The sequence below is a fragment of the Terrapene carolina genome, unplaced genomic scaffold (assembly GCF_002925995.2).
Source record: "Terrapene carolina triunguis isolate 2854851 unplaced genomic scaffold, T_m_triunguis-2.0 Scaffold508, whole genome shotgun sequence".
NCBI classification, from domain to species: domain Eukaryota; kingdom Metazoa; phylum Chordata; order Testudines; family Emydidae; genus Terrapene; species Terrapene triunguis.
Genome location: NW_020664859.1, coordinates 1,711,066 through 1,732,775, shown reverse-complemented (window position 1 = coordinate 1,732,775; position 21,710 = coordinate 1,711,066). Strand labels below are relative to the sequence as shown.

At 50.0% G+C, this 21,710-nt stretch overlaps 3 protein-coding genes and 2 non-coding genes across 9 annotated transcripts in view; 3 read left to right on the top strand and 2 right to left on the bottom strand.

Moving 5' to 3' along the window:
- LRSAM1 (leucine rich repeat and sterile alpha motif containing 1) overlaps positions 1-2,982 on the bottom strand; it is a 50,332-nt gene extending 47,350 nt beyond the window's left edge. For 3 of the 5 annotated variants that reach the window (XM_029913174.1, XM_026658710.2, XM_026658711.2), the window contains exon 1: positions 218-757. The gene's annotated coding sequence lies outside the window, so the exon portion shown is untranslated. Of the gene's footprint in view, positions 1-217; positions 758-2,546 lie in introns of those variants that run through there. The other 2 variants (XM_026658709.2, XM_026658712.2) reach the window with 2 other exon arrangements.
- A 96-nt stretch (positions 2,983-3,078) lies between these two features.
- Positions 3,079-8,450, top strand: RPL12 (ribosomal protein L12). Its single transcript, XM_024200290.3, has 7 exons — positions 3,079-3,210; positions 3,705-3,778; positions 4,765-4,863; positions 5,807-5,888; positions 6,921-7,007; positions 8,145-8,257; positions 8,355-8,450. The coding sequence occupies exons 1-7, from the start codon at positions 3,174-3,176 to the stop codon at positions 8,358-8,360; spliced, it is 498 nt and encodes a 165-aa protein (XP_024056058.1). The 5' UTR covers positions 3,079-3,173; the 3' UTR covers positions 8,361-8,450.
- On the top strand, positions 5,472-5,601 carry LOC112106839. The gene has a single exon (XR_002908132.1). It is a non-coding gene; the product is annotated as a small nucleolar RNA SNORA65 (small nucleolar RNA).
- LOC112106838 lies at positions 6,652-6,779 on the top strand. Its single transcript, XR_002908131.1, has one exon. It is a non-coding gene; the product is annotated as a small nucleolar RNA SNORA65 (small nucleolar RNA).
- Positions 8,451-9,614: 1,164 nt separating the features above from the next.
- Positions 9,615-17,198, bottom strand: STPG3 (sperm-tail PG-rich repeat containing 3). The gene is made up of 6 exons (XM_026658726.1): positions 17,083-17,198; positions 16,141-16,205; positions 14,260-14,403; positions 13,824-13,912; positions 12,807-12,924; positions 9,615-9,748 (listed from the first exon to the last, which is right to left on the bottom strand). The coding sequence occupies exons 1-6, from the start codon at positions 17,196-17,198 to the stop codon at positions 9,615-9,617; spliced, it is 666 nt and encodes a 221-aa protein (XP_026514511.1).
- Positions 17,199-21,710: the final 4,512 nt, after the last annotated feature.

The following is a 21,710-nucleotide window of genomic DNA, read 5'->3' as shown; positions in this document are numbered from 1 at the left end:
GCACATTGCTGACCCAAAGGCTTTTTGTCTTCCGTGTGAAAATCCACCCAAACATGGCTGAGTTATAAGCCTTTTGAAAAAAATCACAATTCACATAGGTTAAGCATGTGCCATCCTCTCGCAACTTCTACCTGTGACCAGATTGCACTTGGGCCATCCCCACAAAGTGACTGAGCATGCGCCAATCCAGGGCTACAGTGGAAAAACTGGACTTTACCTGTAATTACTGCTCCAGATTGGGGCGGAACAGGTCACTGGAACTGAGAGCACGGAGCTCTCAATGTCCTCATAATGTTCTCAGAGACACCACCACCTCGCTGGCACCCAGGCTGTGTGGAGGAGGAAGCTGCCGGATCCAAATACAGAAGGGACAAAAGCTGGACCATGGGGGTGGGAAAGGAGTCAACTGGGGCAAGGAGTCTGGTGAGACTGGGACTGGGTGGGGAACAGATTGTGACAGGAAGTTAAGGAGAGACTAGAACTGGCTGGGCAAGGAGCTAGACTGAGAGTCAGGAAGGAAGGGGAGGCTAGGACTAGTTTGGCAGGGAGGCTGGTTGGGCAAGAAGGCGTGGAGCTGGTGTGGGGAGGATAGGCTGGAATTGGATGCACAAGGAGACTGGGACTGAGAGCCAGAGGATGGAGAGGAAAATGGAACTGAGAGCCAATGAAGAAAACAGAGGGTGGAAAGGCTGGGAGCCAGTTGGATGGGTGGAACACTCAGCTCACATGAAGACCACTAACTGTGGTAACCTATCATTTAAATCTGCTTCTGTACCAGATGACTGGAAGATAGCTAACGTGACGCCAATTTTTAAAAAAAGGCTCCAGAGGCAATCCTGGCAATTACAGGCTGGTAAGCCTAGCTTCAGTACCAGGCAAACTGGTTGAAACTATAGTAAAGAACAGAATGATCAGACACATAGATGAATACAATTTGTTGGAGAACAGTTACTGTGGCTTTTATAAAGGGAAATCATGCCTCACCAATCTATTAGATTCTTTGAGGGGGTCAACAAACATGTGGAAAGGTCTATAAAATCTTGACTGGTGTGGGAAAAGTGAATAAGAAAATGTTATTTACTCCTTCACATAACATAAGAACCAGGGCTCATCCAATGAAATTAATAGGCAGCAGGTTTAAAACAAACAAAAGGAAGTACTTTTTCACACAACACAGTCAACCTGTGGAACTTGTTTCCAGGGGATGTTGTGAAGGCCAAAACCACAACAGGATTCAAAAAATAATTAGATAAGTTCATGGAGGATAGATCCATCAATGGCTATTACCCAGGATGGTCAGGGATGCAACCCCATGCTCTGAGTGTTCCTACCCTCTGCCAGAAGTTGGGAGTGGACAACAGGGGATGGATCACTCGATTGCCCAATCTGTTCATTCCTTCTGAAGCACCTGGCACTAGGCCATTGCTGGAAGACAGGATACTGGGCTAGATGGACCATTGGTCTCACCCAGTATGACCATTCTTATGTTCTTATTCCCCTCCAGTGCACAACCTGCTATCAGTTACTCCATTGGTTCAAGTGGCCGAGGTCTATGTGGTGGATCTAAAGGTTCTAACCACACTGATGACACATGTGGGTGTCAATATGTCAAATACCATATGACCATGTAATTACAGACTGTATCATGCATACACACAAGGAGGTTGATTTAAGGTTGCACAAGCACTCTTTCATACATTCCAAGGCCAGCAGGGACCATTGTGATTAACTAGTCTGACTTTCTATACAACACAGACCTGCCCCAAAATAATTCCTAGAGCAGATCTTTTAGAAAAATAGCCAGTCTTGATTTAAAAATGGTCGGCGATGGAGAATCAACCACAATCCTTAGTAAGTTGCTCCGGTGGTTAATTACCCTCACTGTTAAACATTTACACCTTATTTCCAGTCTGAATACTGGCATCTCCTAACTTTGAGTCATGCCTGAACGTCAAACCTTTAATAATGTTCTTGTAACAGTTTTCTGGGTATATTTGCACATCACACCTGTGAGCATGCTAAGTTGCACGGCCTTGTGATACACTTCTTTTATCATGCACCTTATATCACCTGCGACGTGCAAAGGGTGACCGTGCCAGCCTGTCTCTGAAGATACTGACAAGCCCCGAGCCAGCCACTCAGCTGTGCAGCCAGAATCTCCCCTGGGTGCGGAACCCATCAGAGGCAGGAAAGGGCCTTCGCCAGGACGGAGAGGACGGGAGGCTGACGGGCAGTTTGCAGGAGGGGGCAACGCCAAGGGAACCAGCCGCTCCCCTCCCAGCTCAGGCCGAACAGCGGGGCCGGGAGGGGGAGCCCTCCCCCCCACTCAGCTTGTCACAGAAACCTCTGGCGGGGGGAGCCCCACGGGACCTTGGCAACCTGCGCGGTGGTACAGCCAGCCCAGCCCAGCCCAGCGTCAGCGAGCCCGGGGCAACGCCGGGAGCCCCAGACAGCTACAGCCAGAGGCGGCGGGGAGCCCCACAGACAGCCCCTCCCCGCCCCCAGGCGCGGACTCATCTCATGCCCGAGCTCGCTCCCTTACTCACCACTTTCCGCTGTCATAATAGGGACTTCCGGGTGCCCCGCCCCCTCGGCTGCGGGGTCACATGACCTGACCTACCCGCCACAGAGATGAGCCACAAGAGAGGCAGAGCGTCCCATTCGCCAGGCTTGGGACTGGTGAGGGCTGTGCTTACACAGCGAGCCGCCCCGCGATCCGAAGTCATAGGGACCTGCAGCTAGACAGGGGATTTGTTATCGTGCGACCCACCCATTCCTCGCTAGGAGCCAGGTCCTGCTGTAAGGGAAGGGGAGAGACCTAGGCCCCCGCTTGGCCTTCCCTCCTTGGGGGCCTTGCCCACAGATAACATGGCGGCTGGGCCTCTCCCTCCGCGGAGCTCTGTGCCCACACTTAACATGGCGGCTAGCTCGCCTCTGGGGGGCCTTGTCCACACACAACATGGCGGGCGAGCTCCCCCGCCCTCCTGGGGGCTGTTGCCCACAGCTAACATGGTGGCCAGGGTGTGGCTTGCATGTGTCTCGCGAGATCTCGGCTAGTATATGTTGCGCCATCGGAGGCGGTTCCGGTCTCTTATGCGCGCTATCCTAGGCCGGGAGGTGAGGGAAGCTGCCTGTGTCTCGCGCCCCGGATCCGGCTCGGGCCCGCCGCCGCCATGCCGCCCAAGTTCGACCCCAACGAGATCAAAGTCGGTACGTTGGGGGGGGGGCGGCCCGGGAGATGTCGGGCCTAGGGCCGCGACACGCCGGGGAGCCGCTGTGCCGGGGCGGGGAGCGGAGCGCGGCGCTCCCTGAGGTGGTTTCCGCTGCTGTCTGACGTGGGGCGGCCTGGCGCGCTCTGCTTTGCCGGTGCCCGGCCTAGGTACCGAGCGCGCCACTAACCGAGGCCTGGCAGCGTGGCCCGGTCAGCCGGGGGCTGTGCAGCGTTACAGCCGATCTCATCCCGCTTGATGAGACACGGCCAGCCGGTGGGTGTCCCCTGCGCAGCTGCCGTCTGGCTGGGGCCTGGGCTACGGCCCTGGGTGCCACGTGGCTGCTGTTCTCCGTGGGCAGCTCAGGCTGCACGTGCTGCGTACAGCCGGACCCTCTTTGGGTTTGTCATTGGGTACAGGTGGCTATAGCAAAGCCTTACAAGCGACCGCGGGCTGTGTGAGCTCCCTGACCGCTCTGTATTGCTTTTACCTTAGTGTTCCTGAGATGCACCGGCGGGGAGGTCGGTGCCACTTCTGCGCTGGCACCTAAAATCGGCCCTTTGGGTTTGGTAAGTAGTGCTGGGAAAGCTGTTACTATATGTAGCTCACGGTAATAAAATGTACTTAACAGATGCTGCTGTAACTGATACCTGGATGGCTAATCTATTAAAAGGGTATAATTAGGGTTAAATTACTTATTTTTGTCCCAACGCGAATCTCTTAAAACCCCACTGTAGAATAGCTATGAGCTGAAATCTAACTATGTATGAGTCCTGAGCTAGACTGAGTCATTTGCCTCTTTAACTACAGGAATCCAGTGTACCCACTTCCCTTTTAGCTAGGATCTCTGTTTACTGCCTTAGCAGTCTCTGTAAAGTGTTCAGTTACTCTCAGTGCATGAAAATTGCTCTACATAAAAAGAGTTGGCTCTTCTAAAATGCTGTAGGGTTTGTCATAGATGTGAGTTTGATACTTGTGACTGGGCTGAGAGCAAACTTGCAAGAAATTGAATTTAGCATTGTTTTTGTATAACTGGGCTATTGTATCTCTTTGGGTTTGGTGTGTGAACATGTTAGTGTACCTCCCTGTGTGTGAGGGGGCTGTGGTATTGAGCTGGGTTTTTTGAGGGGGGAGGGGAGGAAGATTAGCAAAATAAAAAGGCCATTGAAGGGAGTGAGAAGTGTGATGAGGAATGACTGAGGGTGGGAGTGGATTGGTGCAAATGGCCAGTCAGGGCAGAGGAAAAGCTGCAGAAAGCTGTCTAATGTGTGTCCAGCAGTCCCTGCTGCCACTTCTGGGTTTGTGGCTTGCTCTGCTGAGGCATTTTTCTCTACATGAGATTGCAGAGATACACAGGAGGGTTTGTATTTGCTCACATCAGTGAATGTAGCTGTTTGTTTGGCAAGAGGGGAATCTTTCAAATACAACAATAAAAATAACTCCAGGTACAGGGCATGAAGTGTACAACATAATACAGGAGTTCAAATAAATGAGTGTGTTGGAAAATGTCACTCTGAAGAGAAAAAGTCAATTAAATGCTTGTTCTTGTCTTCAGTCTCCCAAAAAGGTTGGTGATGACATCGCCAAGGCAACAGGTGACTGGAAGGGGCTGAGGATCACAGTGAAACTCACTATCCAGAACAGGCAAGCTCAGGTACTAAACGCCAGAAGGGATGGCTTAGTGGTAGAAGCGCCAGGCTTGAAACACCTGGATTAGCTGGAACCACAAATGTCAATCCCGGCAGGGTCGACTCAGCCCTTCATCCTTTCGAGGTAGATAAAATGAGTTCCATGCAGTTTACTGTGTGGGGGTCTCCTGGACAAGACCTTAAAAACAGAGTCCTTCCTAATCTCTGTAGGCTCTGAAGAGCTGGGGAGTATCCAAGGCCAGAACTGCCTCTGGTCCACCATCCAGAGGCAGCTGCATTTCAGTGTGTAATTCAGGGCTGTCTAGACCAACGGCGCTGTGTGTTTCACTGTGCTCAGAAATAGTGGTGTGTGTCTGAGTCAAGAGCAGGCATCAAACTGACCATCAAGTTTAATGACAACAGAGCGGAGAGAAACAAGTGGGTTCATCGGTCTGCCAGGGTTGGTATCATATTAGTGTTGTCGTCGTGGTTCCAAGACCATTGAGAGAGTACATCAGGTGTAACCTTTGACTGATAAATACTGGAGGTGGAAGGTAGAGAGCAAGTTTTTAGACCAGGGGAACACTGTGCCAAACTGAAATATTCCAACTGCTCTTCAGTATACTTGTAGCCACCCGCCACCATACCTGTCTTGTACTGAAGTGACTGGTGTACTCCAGTGGTGAGCTGAGAGGAATCCCCAGCTTAGGAAGCAGGGCTATTCTGTTTGTGGAGAGCTCTGTGCCGAAAGGCTGGGAACATTGAGTCACACTATTCTTCTCTATGGAAAGACGCAACAGGCATTTTCTAGTAAATACAATGCATTTAGGTTAATTACAATTCTGTGTGAGTCGGAGGATGTTTAGTTAGCTCTGTCCTGAGACTGACTAGTTCTTCTGTCAAGGATTCTGCATTTGCTTTCTGACCTCAGTATCGCCTAAAGAAAACATGTGCCTCTCCTCCATTTAGATTGAGGTTGTCCCTTCTGCCTCTGCCCTAATCATCAAAGCCCTCAAGGAGCCTCCTCGTGACAGGAAGAAGCAGAAGAACAGTAAGATTAATTTATAATAATAATATAATATATAGAGATATACCTATTTCATAGAACTGGAAGGGACCCTGAAAGGTCATTGAGTCCAGCCCCTTGCCTTCACTAGCAGGACCAAGTACTGATTTTGCCCCAGATCCCCTGTGGCCCCCTCAAGGATTGAGCTCACAAGCCTGGGTTTAGCAGGCCAATGCTCAAACCACTGAGCTATCCCTGCCCCCTAAGATTCCCGTTTTGCTAACTTCCATTGGTTACTAGTGCTAAGTGGTGCATCCAGCCAGCCCAGATCTGGCTGGCTGTCACTTAACTTGCCTGCCTCCAGTTTACTCCTCTGCAAAATGGGAATATTTGCCAACCTTGTAGGGGATTGTGGGGCTTCATTAATGTTGTGAAGCACTTCGAGATTCCAACCTGCAAAGCACAGAAGTACAATCCAAATCTATCTGAAGGGAAAATTACTCCCTAGGATGCAGGGAATTGAAATGATCTGCCTGTGGATCATTGTACTTGTATGACCAGCTCAGTGGTTCTCAAACTTTTGTATTGGTGACCCCTTTCACACAGCAAGCCTCTTGGGTGCAATCCCTCCCCCCCCCCCCTTACAAATTAAAAACACATTTTTATATTTAATGCTATTATAAACGCTGGAGGCAAAGCAGGGTTTGGAGCTGACAGCTCGTGACCCCTTGAGGTGTCACAATGCCCAGTTTGAGAACCTCTGGACTAGCTGGAGATTGACTTGTCTAAAACTTCAGTAAAACAGCCACCTGCCACTGTACCTGTCTAGTATGAAGTGGCTGGTACAATCCAGTGGTGAGCTGATAGAAAACACCAGCTTAGGAAACAGGGTTATTCTCTCTGTGAGTAACTCTGTGCCAAAGTCTGGGAACACCAGACGATAAAACCAAGACCTCATAAGGAATGAGTGTGCTGGTGTATTATCCCCCTACCCTCTCCACTCCCAGGGCTGAGAAGTTGAACTGATTTGGTTAATACTTTTCAGGGGACTCACAGGTGGTTTGATTTTGTTCACAGTTAAACACAGTGGCAGTGTCAGCTTTGATGAGATAGTAAACATCGCACGCCAGATGAGGCACAGGTCCTTGGCCCGGGAGCTCTCTGGTAAGAGCAGTATGCTGCTAGCGGGTTACTAATGTGGTGGCTGCCATAGGCTGGTCCTGAGTGCCTGAACCAGCTCCGCCTTCTGAACTCAGACGGGCTGCAGAAGTCCTCATCCTGCTTGTCTACCCACTAGCTGGCCTACAGTGCAGCTCTGGGCTCCATGCCAGCAACTTCAGCCTCTGCTGTAGGTTTTCACTTACGATACTTCCTGGTGTGAAGTGGTAGTTTCAGAGCATTGGACAGTCAAGCTGGCAGAGGCAGAACATGTTTTTCCCCCCATACTTCTGACCCTGTCACAGTGCAGTCTGTTCCCAAAGGGGACTAACTGGTCCTCTGCTGACAGGTACCTGGGCATTAGCTAGCTTCCTAAACTACAATATAAATCCTCTTGAGTAGCTTGCATATCTGATTCAGTTTCTCAAGATACCTTAGTCTTAGAAGTTGGTCAGACCCATTTAGTAACAGGCCTGTCTTACATTCAGCCGAGTCAGCTATGAAGGGGGATACTAAGGGAACTTGTGAATGTCCTTCTGGAAGGTTCCATGTACCTTCCTGTCTGTCCTGAAACATCAGTGACCTTTCTAGGTTGTCTCCTGGGTATGTCAATGCTCTGCACTCATGCAGGAGACCCACGTTCCAGGACATGCTCATTATGCCCTCAGCTGTGAAGCCTGCTAATGCACCTTGCAGACCTCTGGGAATGGAGGTTATGGCTTGTATAGGTAGAAAAATGGCATAGGGCAGTGGCTTTCAACTTGTGATCCATCAATCCCTAGTGATCCCCAGACTATGCCTAAGTTTTCCAAAGGGGTCTGCACCTCTATTTGAAATTTTTTTAGGGGTCACTGGATCCCGGGAGCATCCCATATAACACATGCCAAGCCTCCTTGCACCCATTCATCAAACACTTCAGCATTTAACAGACTTCCACCAGGAGGGAGATGTGCACTGGAGTTAACATGCTGTCGTAAGTCACTGACTGCTGCTACCAACATACCTAGCAGGGACATGCTCTTTTTTTTTTTTTTTCTCCCTTCTTCTTCTGGAAAAAGCTGAACTCTGAAAGTAAGTCAGGCTTGGTCTATGTCACACCACTGTGTTGTGGGGTGGGGCTAAGATGCAGTCTCTCTGTTACAGGAACCATTAAGGAGATTCTAGGAACTGCTCAGTCTGTTGGCTGCAATATTGATGGCAGACATCCTCATGATGTCATCGATGACATCAACAGTGGCACAATAGAGTGCCCAGCTGTGAGTCTCAAACTTCAGTTGAAATTGACTAGCATTGACTATGAACAAATATCTCTTTACTAATGGGAGGCTTATTTTTTTTTCTTTTTTTCAACAGAACTAAGACAGAAGCCAAGAACTCACACATGAAAGTTAATTAAGATTTTTTTGTAACAATTATGAAACCTCAATAAAACCTGCAGTTGTCTGAGAATGGTCTGGTAGTTTAAATACAGGATTTAGGTTCTCATCTGAAGGTGCAAAATGCTGGAATCTAAACACATGGTTGGTGTTTAGACAGTTTGTATTCTGCCACATGCCACATCAAGATTACAGGATTTTTTCTGGTCACACAGTGAACTAATTTACTAGCTACGCTAACGGGTTGTACTTGAGACACCCCCTGCATTTTGGAATGGAGAAAACATGCTACAGAAATGTTACAAAGGTTTAAAAGTGGAGATTGTCTCTAATTCTAATGGAGACTATACCTCATGGTGTAGAACATAAAGTGCCACTGTACTCGAACTGGCTTTGCTTAACTCCAATCCTTCTTAAAACTTGCCATCATAAATATATGTACTGCTTGTCAGAAGTTACTTAGTCATATTTGCTATGATGCCAGCAGGTGGTTTATTCAGAATAGTAAATCTGTGCAAATCTTAACTTATGCTCAAGTGCTATGTGTACCTAGCAGCTAGAAGAGCATAAATAATACTGATATCTTTGCATGTGTAGGCTATGGAGATCTGCAGTCATGGTTTAAAATGCAGTACAGCCTGCAGGCAGATTGTTCAGGTGGCTAGCTTAAGCACTAACTCATTTAAATTATGAAGCTTTCATGCATGGTAGTGATGAAACAGGATACAGTATGATCCTGACATTATATAATGCTACCATCTTAAATGGAAAGTTACTCCTGAACACCCAGCCATGTTAAATATACTTAGACAAATCAGTTTTAATAACAGGTGAAAAGTGAGTGCTTCCAAACTCCTCAACCTGAGTGGTAGTGAAGGCAGGCACCCTTAGTCTTGGTGTGTAATAGGCACCTAGTCTAAATCTTCAATTTTCAAGGGTTTATTACTAGTAAACGTATGGTGAATGGCAGCATCCTCAATTTCTAACAGCGAAAGCTACCCATTATTACAGTACAGCTCCAAGCTTTGTAGGTGTACTGGGCTTGTACTTCTGCCTCTGAATTAACAGGTTGTTTCAGATCAGAATCACAGTGTAGGGAGGTGACTTAGTAATAGAGTATACGGCATAATGAATCTTAGGCTGTGTTAACTTTGTGAGCCTCTTTTGATGAACACACTACATTGGCTGCTGTCAAGCAGATGGAAATTGAGCAAAGTTTGGTCTTTGCAGCTCCTGTTCAGAGAGTTGTGAAGGGCCCGGTTTCATGTCTCTTAGGTCTTCTGATGCCCTGGATGATGACACTTGGAGAGCTGGGCAAACGAGCTATGTGCCCCTTCTCAACATCATACAATCCTGGTCCTGGCGTGTTCCCTGAAAGGAAGAGAATCCAGCAGCTGGTACATTTTAAACTTGTCGACTATCTGCCCTTCTCTTAGTACTAAAAGGCTCCCTCTAAGAGTCTCTGCTCAGCATTTCACCAGTGGCTTTCCTAACAACATGAAAACAGGATCTTAGTGCTTTGTCCATGAATTAATTTCTAGCATGTGAAATGCATCTTATGAGCTTGAGGATTTCACCTACAGCTGTAACAACCAACTCCATAGCTGCTTCTGCCCCACTTGATGTGTCTGTCAGGGTTGTTTAGATGTATAGAGACCCAATGAAATTCAGATGCTGCAGCCTACTTGTTTTAATTTAAATGTTCCAGTTATGAAGATACCCTGGTGCAGGAGCCTACATGCTAGAATAAGTGAACCACCCCTTCAATGGAAAAGTACTAACTTAAACTGAATGCTTGAAGAGCTAGATTTCCAGAGAGCTTAAAATAGTAATTTTAGAGCTAGGCTGGGTAACTGCACATAACAATAGCCAAATACATGAATGGCAGGAATAGGGTGACCAGACAGCAAATATGAAAAATCAGGACACGGGGAGGGGGAGTTATAGGAACCTATATAAGAAAAAGACCCAAAAACCAGGACTGTCCCTATAAAATCAGGCTATCTGATCACCCTAGGCAGGAATACCAGTGCATGTTTTCGGTGATTTGTGCCCAGTGCACCAGTAACTTTGCGCCATTCCCACTTACAATGGCAGTTTCACCACAGGATTTACTCCTAAAATATTTAGTCCATATGTAAGAACCACATTCTGTACATGGTTTTTGTCCTGGCTTCCTCGTCTCAGTGTAACATCCACTCCTATCTGGGCAATTATATAGTCTAACTGTCTGAACCAGGCTACAACTTGTAACTGAAAACACAATGCAGCCTTTGCTGGGTAACTCCTGAGCTAGAACAGCCTACTCTCTTCATGGTGTGAAGGTCAGGGATGTGTCTCTGGAAGTATTTACAATAGTGTGTGTGCAGTGCTATGCATCTCCTAAATATGAACAATAGTCAACTGTCCAGCCTTTCATGTTCAAAATGCTTTGCAGCTGTTACCTAGCACATGTGCTACCTCCCACCCTAGCTCACCTCTCCAGTTTACAAGGGGAAACTGAGCCAGAGAGCTCAAGTGACTTATCCAACCTGGCTGCTGAGGTGGTGTCAGCTGGGATTAGAACAGAGCAGTCCCTATTTCCATCTTTCTATCTCAGCTCCCCTTTTTCGGGAGAGAAATTCCTGTGTTCTGAGGTCAGATTTTCAAGGGGATGCTGAGCAATCCTAAAAACCTTGCTACTTCTTGAGGTACCTAAATGGGAGCTAAACTCTTGACAATCTTGTAAATCTGAAAATTCTCTGGTCCAAATGCCAACCAAGGCCAGCTCTACACTTCAGCTACTATAGTAATGAGTGGGGGGGAATGATTTTTTTTTTTTTTTAAACCAGCACAAAACTGTCAAAAAGACAGTGCAGACAAATTGGGTCATGACCCATAGTGAGAACCACTGGACTAAGTCAAAGCTGCTTGTTTTGCTGTGGGTACTTTCCCATGTAGAATAGAACTGAATGTTTCCTAGTTCATACTGAGCTTTGACAAAATATGTGGCCCCCAGGTTGCCTGCTGCTATCTGTTTTATCTTCATAAAGGTTGTAACTTCTGCTCTATCCGTTTTTTTCTGTCGGTGCCATTTCACTGTTACCAATGAGTGTGGAAATTATTAGTGTCCAGCTTGACACGACCTACTCCCATGTTTTCAACAATGGCATCTGTCTGCTCCATCCCTTCCCCTGAAAAATCTCAGAGGAAGAGAAATGGGAACATGGTAAGAAGAATAGGGGAGGGGGGGATAGCTCAGTGGTTTGCGCATTGGCCTGCTAAACTCAGGGTTGTGAATTCAATCCTTGAGGGGGCCATTTAGGGAACTGGGGTAAAAATCTGTCTGGGGATTGGTCCTGCTTTGAGCAGGGGGTTGGACTAGATGATCTCCTGAGGTCCCTTCCAACCCTGATATTCTATGATTCTAAGTGTGTATGCAGCCAGAGAGCAATAGATTTAATTGCAGAGGGTTTTGATGTTTCTTTACCTGAACTGTCCCATTGATGAGTCCCCTGTGGCCGGTTTCTTATAGAGTAAGATGGTGAGGTCTGCAACACCTGGAAATACGCTGGTGTTGTGTCATATTTATTTGGTGCTGGATTAATTTGAGCATCTGGAAAAATAAATGGGAAAGTATGACACCAAACTCAGGCCTAAAACAAACAAAATCTGGAGACACTTTGAAGAGATAGTGGTGTTGGGGGTCTGCCCTATTGTCTTGCTAACAGCATAGAATCAGGCCCTAGGACCGTAGCTCCCATAATATACAGGTGTTGTGACTTTTCAACAACCAACTACAGTGTGCAACCCTGTGTTCACATGTGGCTCTACAGCAACAACGTGCTGTGTTTGAGCTAACAGGTTTTTGGTTTGATGTGTATTTTACCTGCCTTGTCAAGTCACATCCCTCCTTGAGTGGGCAAAATTTTATGAGGCTGAGTAACAGTGAAGAAAAAGAATGGGAAAAAAAACACTTTAGCCATGTCCTTTTAAGAGGTAAAATGCCAGCTCTTCAGTGTCTGCATGGGGGACAGCTAGAGAGTTACAGTAGAATATAAACTATTAGAGGACAGTGTTGGGAAGCAGACTTCTTAAATGAGGCCTTGAACAACAGAGTACTGCTAATGCTGAGAGCTGCACTGAGATCAGCTAGGCAGAAGAGAGGGACCCATCCATAGCAGTGAAGTGTAAGCCAGCAACTCAGAGAGGTGTGCTGGGGAAGATGGTCAGAGAGTTAAGAGGAGCCCACCTTACTGGGCACAGGAACTTCGGAGGAGTCGGTCTTAATAGCAGAGCTGTAACTAGGCATTTTAGCATCTGGGGTGAGTGAGCATATTTGCGCCCCCTACGGCGTTTTTTTGTCATTTTTTTCCACCCCCATGGCTTTGTGCCCTGGGCTGCTGCCCTGCTCACCCCACCCGGTTATGGCCCTGATCAGAGCACTCACCTTTGCTGACCAGGCTGAATTTCCCCTTTCTCCCAATGCTGTAGCTCGGGTACCCTGGTCTGCTGGCCTGCCGGGGGCCCAGGGTCGAGGGCTGAGTGTAGTGGAATGGAGACGGCCACTACCAGAACAGAGTTATTCTTATCAAAGCACAGAGCTAAGCAAAGCAACAGACATTACTGTGCAGGGCAGATCCCACTGCAGGAGCATCAAGGAGACTCGTGCACCATGGGTCTATGGGGAAAGAGGGTCTAGAACACTCGGGGACCCCTCAGTTAACAGAAAGGGTGAGGTCATGGGTGGCTAAAGCGATGCTCAGGGTGATCGTTAGTGAAGAGGAGCAGCCTGCAGACTCCAAAGCCTCAGCTACTGAGGCTCCAGGCTGCTCCAGTTCTACTGGGTGATGTCGAGCTCTTTAAATGCTGGGACTACACTCAAACGCTTAGGCTCAAATAAATTTGTTAGCCTCTAAGGTGCCACAAGTACTCCTGGTTCTTTTTGCGGATACAGACTAACACGGCTGCTACTCTGAAACCTGTGACTACACTGTCTATCTTTGCCATCTGCTTCCCCTACTGCCTGAGGTATCCTCCTCATGTGACTGTGACTGACTGCCTGTGTCATCCTGCTGGCCACAAGCTCAACTAGAGTCTGAGCCTCTTCCGTCCCTGCCCTGTGCCTTGGACAGTCATGTACACCCGTGTAAAACTCATGCAGAGTGGATGTAAAATGCTACCAGCTCCCAGTGGCAAGCCTTTTGCACTGGCTCTGCGCTGCTGTGAATGGCTGCACAAGGTCCGGGGCCATGCAATAATCTTTTTTCCCCACCATGAAGGCTCTTTGCACCCAGAGGAGTGAGAAACACAGTCTATGCCATGGCTGCTCATTCTGTCTCAGATGGGTGGGGCTGGCAGAGGAGAGCCTGGGAGAACACCACCTCCTGTTTTTTCCAGTCTGAGCTCTGTTGGGGGAGAGGAATTTGTAAAGATTCAACCAAAGAGAAAAACAAGCATCACCTACATTGTGCTCAGTGTTAAAATCTGCCTTCCTGGTAAAGGGGCTTTTGCTCTGGAACCAGGACTTCTGCCAGGATCTGCGGCCTCCACCCTCTGGAGAAAACAACCAGCAAAGGGTACGTTTGGGGAGCTGCTCCCTTCATCCAGGAGCCCTTTGCTCCACCTATACAAGCGCTTGATAGGACTTGGGGAGAGCTGACTGAAATAACAAATCCACCAAGACAGATGCCTGCAGAGCCACAGCTGTGCAGTTCACTACTCCCTGTCCCAGGGCAAAAAGTTAAACATACCAGTATTGTTTGGAGTGGGGTAGGACGTAGCATCCTGGGCCAGGACACCATGGTGCTAGGTGCTGTCCAGACACAGAACAAAGACAGCTCCCCAGGGAGCTAGGGGAGACATCTGGTCAGTGAGTGAAAGCAGGTCATCCCACTGAGTACCTCTAGGGGGTGTCTTCTTCCCAAAACTGTAGGCTGGAGCACTGCTCTCCCTGCAGCTCATGGTGGGGGGTGAGTAGGCAGCTGGTCCAGGGCTATCCACATTGATGACCAGCGGTGGCCGGCTATCCATTGCCTCTCTGTAGCCTAGGAAAACAGCACAACGTGGTGAAGGAGCCAAGCTCATTGGGGTAAAGGGCCGGCTGCGTCGTCCATGCCCTGTCTGTAAGTTACATGCTCCAGGGCTGTTCCAGAGCTGGCTGGGCTTTCAGGGGAAGCACAGCTGCCAGCAGCCCTCATTTGTTCAGTACCATCCCAGGTTTGAGCAATCAGATCCCTGGGTTGGTTCAGCCCAAGCCAGTGCCCTGGCATGTGGGAGGTGGCTCTAGCACAGCAATGCTATGCCTTCTAAACACTATAGAGCCACTCATGGCTACACAGGAGCCCCAAGCCCCTCTGCCAGCTGCCTCTCAGCTGGACTCAGCAGCAGCACAAGGCACTGGGGCACAGTGCTAGCAAGAGCCTGGTGCTCCTGTGGGTGGAGGAGGAGGAGGCCAGTCTCGGCACTGGCTTGGAGAAGTCTGATCCAACTGGTTGGAAAATACCCAGAACTAGAGCCTGTCCCAGTGGGGTGGGGAGGAGAGTGGGAGCAGATAGCTTTTTGGGGAGAGAGTGGAAGGGTGAGAGACGAGGAGAGGCCTGTCATGGAAAGCGGGGGTATGGTTTGGTGAGAATAGAGGGGGGTCCCCTGTGAGGAGAGCTGGGTGGATCGTGGAGGACAGCAGGAGCAGCTGTTCCAGTAGATGTGCAGTAGGAGGGTGAGTGACAGGCGTAGGTTGGCCTTGCCTCACAGAGCTTGTGCTCTGGGCACCCCCCTGCCCTGGCACAGTGGGGCGGGCTCCTGGCACGGCTGGTGCTGCAGGGTGCTGGATCCTAGACCCAAACCATGGGGGTCTCTCCTCCCTGTGCTCAAACATCAGGGACTCTTCTGTGGTGGGGACCACGGGCCTCCATGTTAGAGCCAGCCGCAGAGCGTTTTAGGGTGCGACTGTGGTTGCATTGGGCAGGTCTGGAATGTTGGGAGAAGTTTCCTCCCCACACATGGGCTGGCTAATCTGACTGGGGCTTTAGGAATCTAGCAATGCTTCCTCCTGGGACTTGGCCTCGGACAGATGGGCGTGCAAATGGGGAGCCTGGCTGTTTGTGCTACTGCTAACCTTTCTCCCTCCCCTGCAACTGTGTGCTGCCAAGTGCTGCTCCCCAAACCCCAGTGAAAGCCCCCTTGGCACGCCTGTTCCTGGAGACCAGTAGGAACTGGAGATGAACTTGGGGTGCTCAAATCCGGCATTTTGCCCCGTAGCCATATTGAGTAGGGACCAGAATCTCAGCAGGGATGACAATACTCGGAAGGGAGGGAGCCGGCCTCCTGCGGCCTGACTATTGTAGCCACCGACATACCATAGCCACCCGGCACAGTGCACACCTGCCTCCTTGGTATCCCAACAGGAGGAGGGCAGGGGATACAAGGTTGGCAGCAGGGGAGCATCGGGTGACGACAGGATGGGGGCTTTTGCTGGCCTGGCTGAGGGAAGGGAGGGCCCCGCTTTCCAGCAGCAGCCATTTGTTAATAAATAAAAAGGAGTAGTTGCTGGCCCTAGGATAAAGCATTTCACTGTGAAAACTCCCCGGAAAGCTTGTGCTGAAGAGAGTATTGTCATTCCTGCTGAGATTCTCATCCCTACTAAATATGGCTATGGGGCAAAATGCCGGATCTGAGCACCCCAAGCTCAGCTGAGCTAAGTAGTTTGAGCTCATCTCTGGTCCGCAGCACCGTCGAAGGCAGGATTCCCCCTAGCCTAGGCCATCTGAGGCACTTGTACTTACTGCTGCCCTTCAGCGCGCTGATCTGCGGGAACAGAAGCGTGCTGGGTTCTCTATTCAGGCGACCCCTGCAAACAAGACACACATTGAGCGTCAGTCCCTCCCCACAGCCTTGGGCAGTGCTGAGCCCTCTCTGGGAGGAGCTGCCCCCGTGACACACAGAAGTGACAAGGTGAGTATTAAGGTACGGAGCTGATACCAGCTTCAAATACAGATAAAATAGAATCGTAACAGCTGCGTTCAAAGAGTGCGCCTTTGAGCATGTGGGGAGCGGCACAAACAGACTATAACAGGAATCAACAGAGATAGCACAAAAAACAGTAAAGAACTGGGTCTGTGGCCAGCCCTTGTGCACAGGGCCTGGCCTGGGATGTTGCGCTAGGGAGTGACAGAGCATTCAATGCTGGTTTCAGGCAGCGGTAATCTTCCCCACACCAGCCCTGAGATGAATCATGGAGCTCAGTCACGCTGGGATTGCAGACAAGGGTGCCCATTGGGGTGGAAATGGCAGATTGAGGGAATGCCGTGACTGGAGACCACCAACCTCGCGGCCGCCCAGCCACTGAACAGCTGTCAGGTCGTGATGATGTTTGTTTGCTATCAGTCTCGACTTACTAAAATCTGTGACCTGACTGTGAATGGCACAATGTCCCAGTGCCATTCCCCTGAACTCCTGGTGAAACAAAGGGAAGGGGGCTCTAACACTGCCATGGAGGTGTCCTGATAGCGAATAGCTCAAACCCGACACCTGAGTTAACTCTTCAAACCTGAGCTCAGCATCAGAATCTCATGATTCTGTGGGCAGAATGAAAACCCTCAGATGGGGACCTCCAGAGTGTGTGACCAATCCTAAGGGCAGAACCCCTGGGCACACAGGAGCTGCCCCAGCAGACGGGAGGGCACCGAGAAAATTCCCCTTCTTTAAACATGCTTGCCCAACGTTACCAGTGATACTGTGAGTGCTGCTTGTTAAGCAATGGTTTCCCATGTGGTTTCCAGTGCTGGTTGCCGTTCATGTAGTATTGGGCCAAAAACTTGGTGAGTTTTTGCTGATATTCCATTTCTGCGACGGATTGCCCTTGTGTCTGGGGGGAGAGGGGGGGGCTGTCCTCCAGCCATTGGGTGGAACAATAGCTCCCCTCTGTATGACATCAGCATGTCCCTGTATTCTGAAGATTTGTAGGTTCCATTCTCCCTTATTGCAGCAGCCCTGGGGAGCTGGAACCACTCTGCTAGCCTTCCTGTGTGACCTTGTGGAAGGCACTTCCCCTCTCTGCCTTGGAGCCTGGCTAGACTAGGGGACTCTGCCCCAGCAGTTACATCAGTTCAAACCTCTAGTGTAGAGACACTGCACCAGTGCAAAGCAGGGCTCCCGTCAGAGAGACTTAGGGTACGTACACATTGCGATGTAAGCCTGGGCTCAGACCCAGGGGCAAGCCCAAACCCCTGTTAGTTTACACACAATTCTGTCTGACTTGGGCCTGGGCCCAGAACTCCACAGGGGTGGAAGGGTCAAGTCTGGTTCCCCTGGGGGCTCAGGCCCAAATGCCATCATTTTGCAGTATGGACACAGCTTGGGCCTGGGCCAAGGCCCCCCCAGACTCGGGCCCTGAGAGTTTGCTGACACTGTTGTGTTGTTTAGCCTCTCGATCCCAAGAGTGGTAAATGACTCCCAAGACACAGAAGTGGCCCCTCTTGTTCTAGTACAGTAGCTCGGTGTTTAACCCTTTCATTTTATTCTGATTGCTGAGCTGAAAACACATTGAACCTGCTCCTGCATTTGCAATGGCCACCACCAGAACAAGTCCTTTGCCAAGCACACTGCTTCCGGGTCATAGGCACAGCCAGATTTTGGTGACTCTCTGGTGTGAGATGAGCAAAAAGTGTGATTTTAACCAGGGCCGGCTCTAGGCACCAGCAAAACAAGCTGGTGCTTGGGGCGGCACATTTTTAGGGGCGGCATGGCCGGCGCCAGAATGCCGCCCCTAAAAATGTGCCCCGGCCGCCCTAGCTCACCTCCGCTGCTGCCGCTCGCGCGCCATGGCATGTGAAACAGCTGATTCACGCGCCGCTGCTCGCCCTCCCTCCCAGGCTCTCAAACCTGGGAGGGAGGGGGAGATCCTGAGCGGCCGCGGCGCGCGAAACAGCTGATTCGCGCGCCGCTACTCACCCTCCCTCCCAGGTTTGAGAGCCTGGGGGGAGGAGGCAGGGCTGGGGATTTGGGGAAGGGGCGGAGCTGAGGCGGGGCTGGGGGTGGGGTAAGAAAAAAACAGGGGGGGGCGGCCAAAATTGTTTCTGCTTGAGGCGGCAAAAATCCTAGAGCCGGCCTTGATTTTAACAAGGAATGACCATGTGTACCAGGAAATAGTGAAGAAGCTGGCAGCATTGGGGATTCACCAGCCTGATGACCAGTGCAGAGAGAGGATTAAGCAGCTCATGACCAACTTGGAACACACCATCATCCTTCTCCTTTTTACAAGGAGTGCTGGATATTGCATCAAGCACAGAACCACCTGTCACACACAGGGATGTAGGCAGTGCTACCCAGTGGTTGGAGCAGAATCAGAAGGCAGAGCCAGAATCATAGAAGATTAGGGTTGGAAGAGACCTCAGGAGGTATCTAGTCCAACCCCCTGCTCAAAGCAGGACCAACACCAACTAAATCATCCCAGCCAGGGCTTTGTCAAGCTGGGCCTTAACAACCTCTAAGGATGGAGATTCCACCACCTCCCTAGGTAACCAATTCCAGAGCTTCACCACCCTCCTAGTGAAATAGTGTTTCCTAATATCCAACCTAGACCTCCCCCTCTGCAACTTGAAATCATTGCTCCTTGCTCTGTCATCTACCACCACTGAGAACAGCCGAGCTCCATCCTCTTTGGGGGGAGGGCGCCGGGGGGGAGGGCGGCCAGAGCGCCGGGGGGGAGCGCGGCGAGCCCGGCCGTGGCCCCACTCTCCCTGGGGGCCGGAGCGCCGCACCGCCCCCTTCCAGCTGCCACCCCAAGCACAAGCTTGGTGGGCTGGTGCCTGGAGCCGGCCCTGCCTCAGCCTCTCCTCATAAGTCATGTGCCCCAGCCCCCTAATCATTTTTGTTGCCCTCCGCTGGACTCTCTCCATTTGCCCCACATCCTTTGGGGGGGGGGGGGGGGGGGGGTGGAACTGGATGCAATACTCCAGATGTGGCCTCACCAGTGCCGAATAGAGGGGAATAATCTCTTCCCTCGATCTGCTGGCAATGCTCCTCCTAATACAACCCAATATGCCGTTGGCCTTCTTGGCAACAAGGGCACACTGCTGACTCATATCCAGCTTCTCGTCCACTGTAATCCTCAAGTCCTTTTCTTCAGAACTGCCACTTAGCCAGTTGGTCCCCAGCCTGTAGCAGTGCATGGGATTCTTCTGTCCTACGTGCAGGACTCTGCACTTGTCCTTGTTGAACCTCATCAGATTTCTTTTGGCCTAATCCTCCAATTTGTCTAGCTCACCCTGGACCCTATCCCTACCCTCCAGTGTATCGACCTCTCCCCTCAGCTTAGTGTCATCTGCGAACTTGCTGAGGGTGCAAGCCATCTCATCAGAGTCAAAGACAAGCCAATGGTTGGAGCATTAGAAATCAGGAGTTTGGAGGCAGGCAGGGACTGACTCTGTGGAGGAGCAGAGAAGGACAGGAGCAAGGGCTGGACAGGAAGCAGGTCTGGTGCAGCTGTGGGTGTGGAATACATTGAGCAGCCACCAGGGTGTTGTTACTACCAGGCTTAAATAGTGATCTGTTGGCCCTGCTGTCCAATCAGGGAGCACAGTCATTGTGGCCATGTCTACCCTACAAACTCATCTCGATGCAAGTTATGTTGGCATAAAGCCACCACAGTTACTATGTGTGCATACTTGGCTGTGTGTGTGTGTGTGTGCGCGCGCGCGCTCACCAGGAGTCTCTGTCAATGCACAGTGCGGTGAACCATGACAAGGTATCCCACTGTGCAACCCACCACCATCCAGCACACTGCCTTTTGGGAAGTTTTGGCAATGCATGGTGGGAACAAAATGAGTCACATGAGTGACTGGAAGCGTGGGTGTCAACTTCCCAGTTTTCAACTGTTGCCATCCCATAATGTCATCTGTATCCCATAATTTTTGCATCTTTTTAAAAAATCCCACAAACCTGTGCGGCGCTCTTTGCTGTCTGCCAGCTCTAACAAAAGCATGGAGCCTGCACAGCTCTGCAATATTGTCATAAGCGTTGCACGAACTGGGTGCAAGATCCTGGAGTATTTGCAGAGCTGCAAGAAGAACCAGATCAGTGGAGGACATGACAATTTCTTGCAGAACAAATTGCTGTGGGACAGCGAAAACCAATTCATGGTTGTTTGTGGCATTCATGGAGCAGCTGCAGATGGTGGAGCGCCACTTCTAAACCTGAGAAAAGAGCACTGACTGGTGGGATTGCATGGTAATGAAGACTTGGGATGACAAGCAGTAGCTGCAGAACTTTTGGATGTGCAAGGCAACATTTCTGGATCTGTGCACTGAGCTGGCTGCAACCCTCCAGCACAGAGACACCAAAAGGAGATCTGTACTGACAGTGGACAAGTGAGTGGCGATTGCACTGTGGAAACTTGCAACACCAGATTGCTACTGGTCAGTCAGAAATCAATTGGAAGTTAGGAAATCCACAGTGGGGGCCATTAATCATCTCCTGCTGTGCAGGACTGTGACTGGGCAATGTGCAAGACAGCGGATGGATTTGCAGCAATGGTGTTTCCAAACTGCGGTGGAGCGATAGCCACCATGCATAGGGTGACCAGATGTCCCAGTTTTATAGGGACAGTCCCGATTTTGGGGTCTTTTTCTTATATAGGCTCCTATTACCCCCCACCCCCGTCCCGATTTTTCACATTTGCTGTCTGATCCCCCTAACCATGCATATCCTGAGTTTGACACCAGTCCACCTTGCTGCAGAGTACATCAACAGAAAGGGCTACATTTCTATGGTTATGCAAGCATTGGTGGATCAGCAGGGACGCTTCACCAACATCAGTGTAGTGTGGTCAGGGAAGGTGCATGATACTCACATCTTTAAGAACACAGGACTGTTCAGAAAGCTACAAACAGGGACTTTTCCAACCAGCAGATTGGGAATGTTGAAATGCCAATAGAGATCCTGGGGGACCCAGCCTACCCCATGCTCCCCTGGCTAATGAAGCTGTACATCAGCCACCTCAGCAGCACCAAGGAATGATTCAACTACCAGCTCAGCAGGTGCAGAATGACAGTCAAATATGATTTTGGTCATCTGAGTGTTGTTTACTCATGGCATTGGACCTCAATGAGAAAAATATCCCCATGGTTATAGCTGCCTGCTTTGCCCTGCATAATATCTGTGAAGCAAAGGAGGGGGAAACTTTCTGCCAGGGGGTGGAGGTGGCACAGCTGTCTGCTGAGTTTGAACATCCATACACAAGGGCAATTAGAAGAGCTCAATATGGAGCTATATGGCTCAGAGAGGCTTTGAAAGGCCATTTTAACAGTGAGCCATAGTAATGCATTTTGTTATACTGTGCTCTACCTGGTCCTGC

Coding starts and splice junctions, on each gene's coding strand:
- RPL12 (XM_024200290.3), top strand. CDS start 3,174: ATGCCGCCCAAGTTCGACCCCAACGAGATCAAAGTCG. Junction 3,211..3,704: donor CCCCAACGAGATCAAAGTCG/GTACGTTGGGGG, acceptor CTTTTACCTTAG/TGTTCCTGAGATGCACCGGC. Junction 3,779..4,764: donor AAATCGGCCCTTTGGGTTTG/GTAAGTAGTGCT, acceptor TCTTGTCTTCAG/TCTCCCAAAAAGGTTGGTGA.
- STPG3 (XM_026658726.1), bottom strand. CDS start 17,198: ATGGAATATCAGCAAAAACTCACCAAGTTTTTGGCCCAATACTACATG. Junction 14,404..16,140: donor CAGCGCGCTGAAGGGCAGCA/GTAAGTACAAGT, acceptor CTGTTTTCCTAG/GCTACAGAGAGGCAATGGAT. Junction 13,913..14,259: donor GAAGAAGACACCCCCTAGAG/GTACTCAGTGGG, acceptor TGTTTTCTCCAG/AGGGTGGAGGCCGCAGATCC.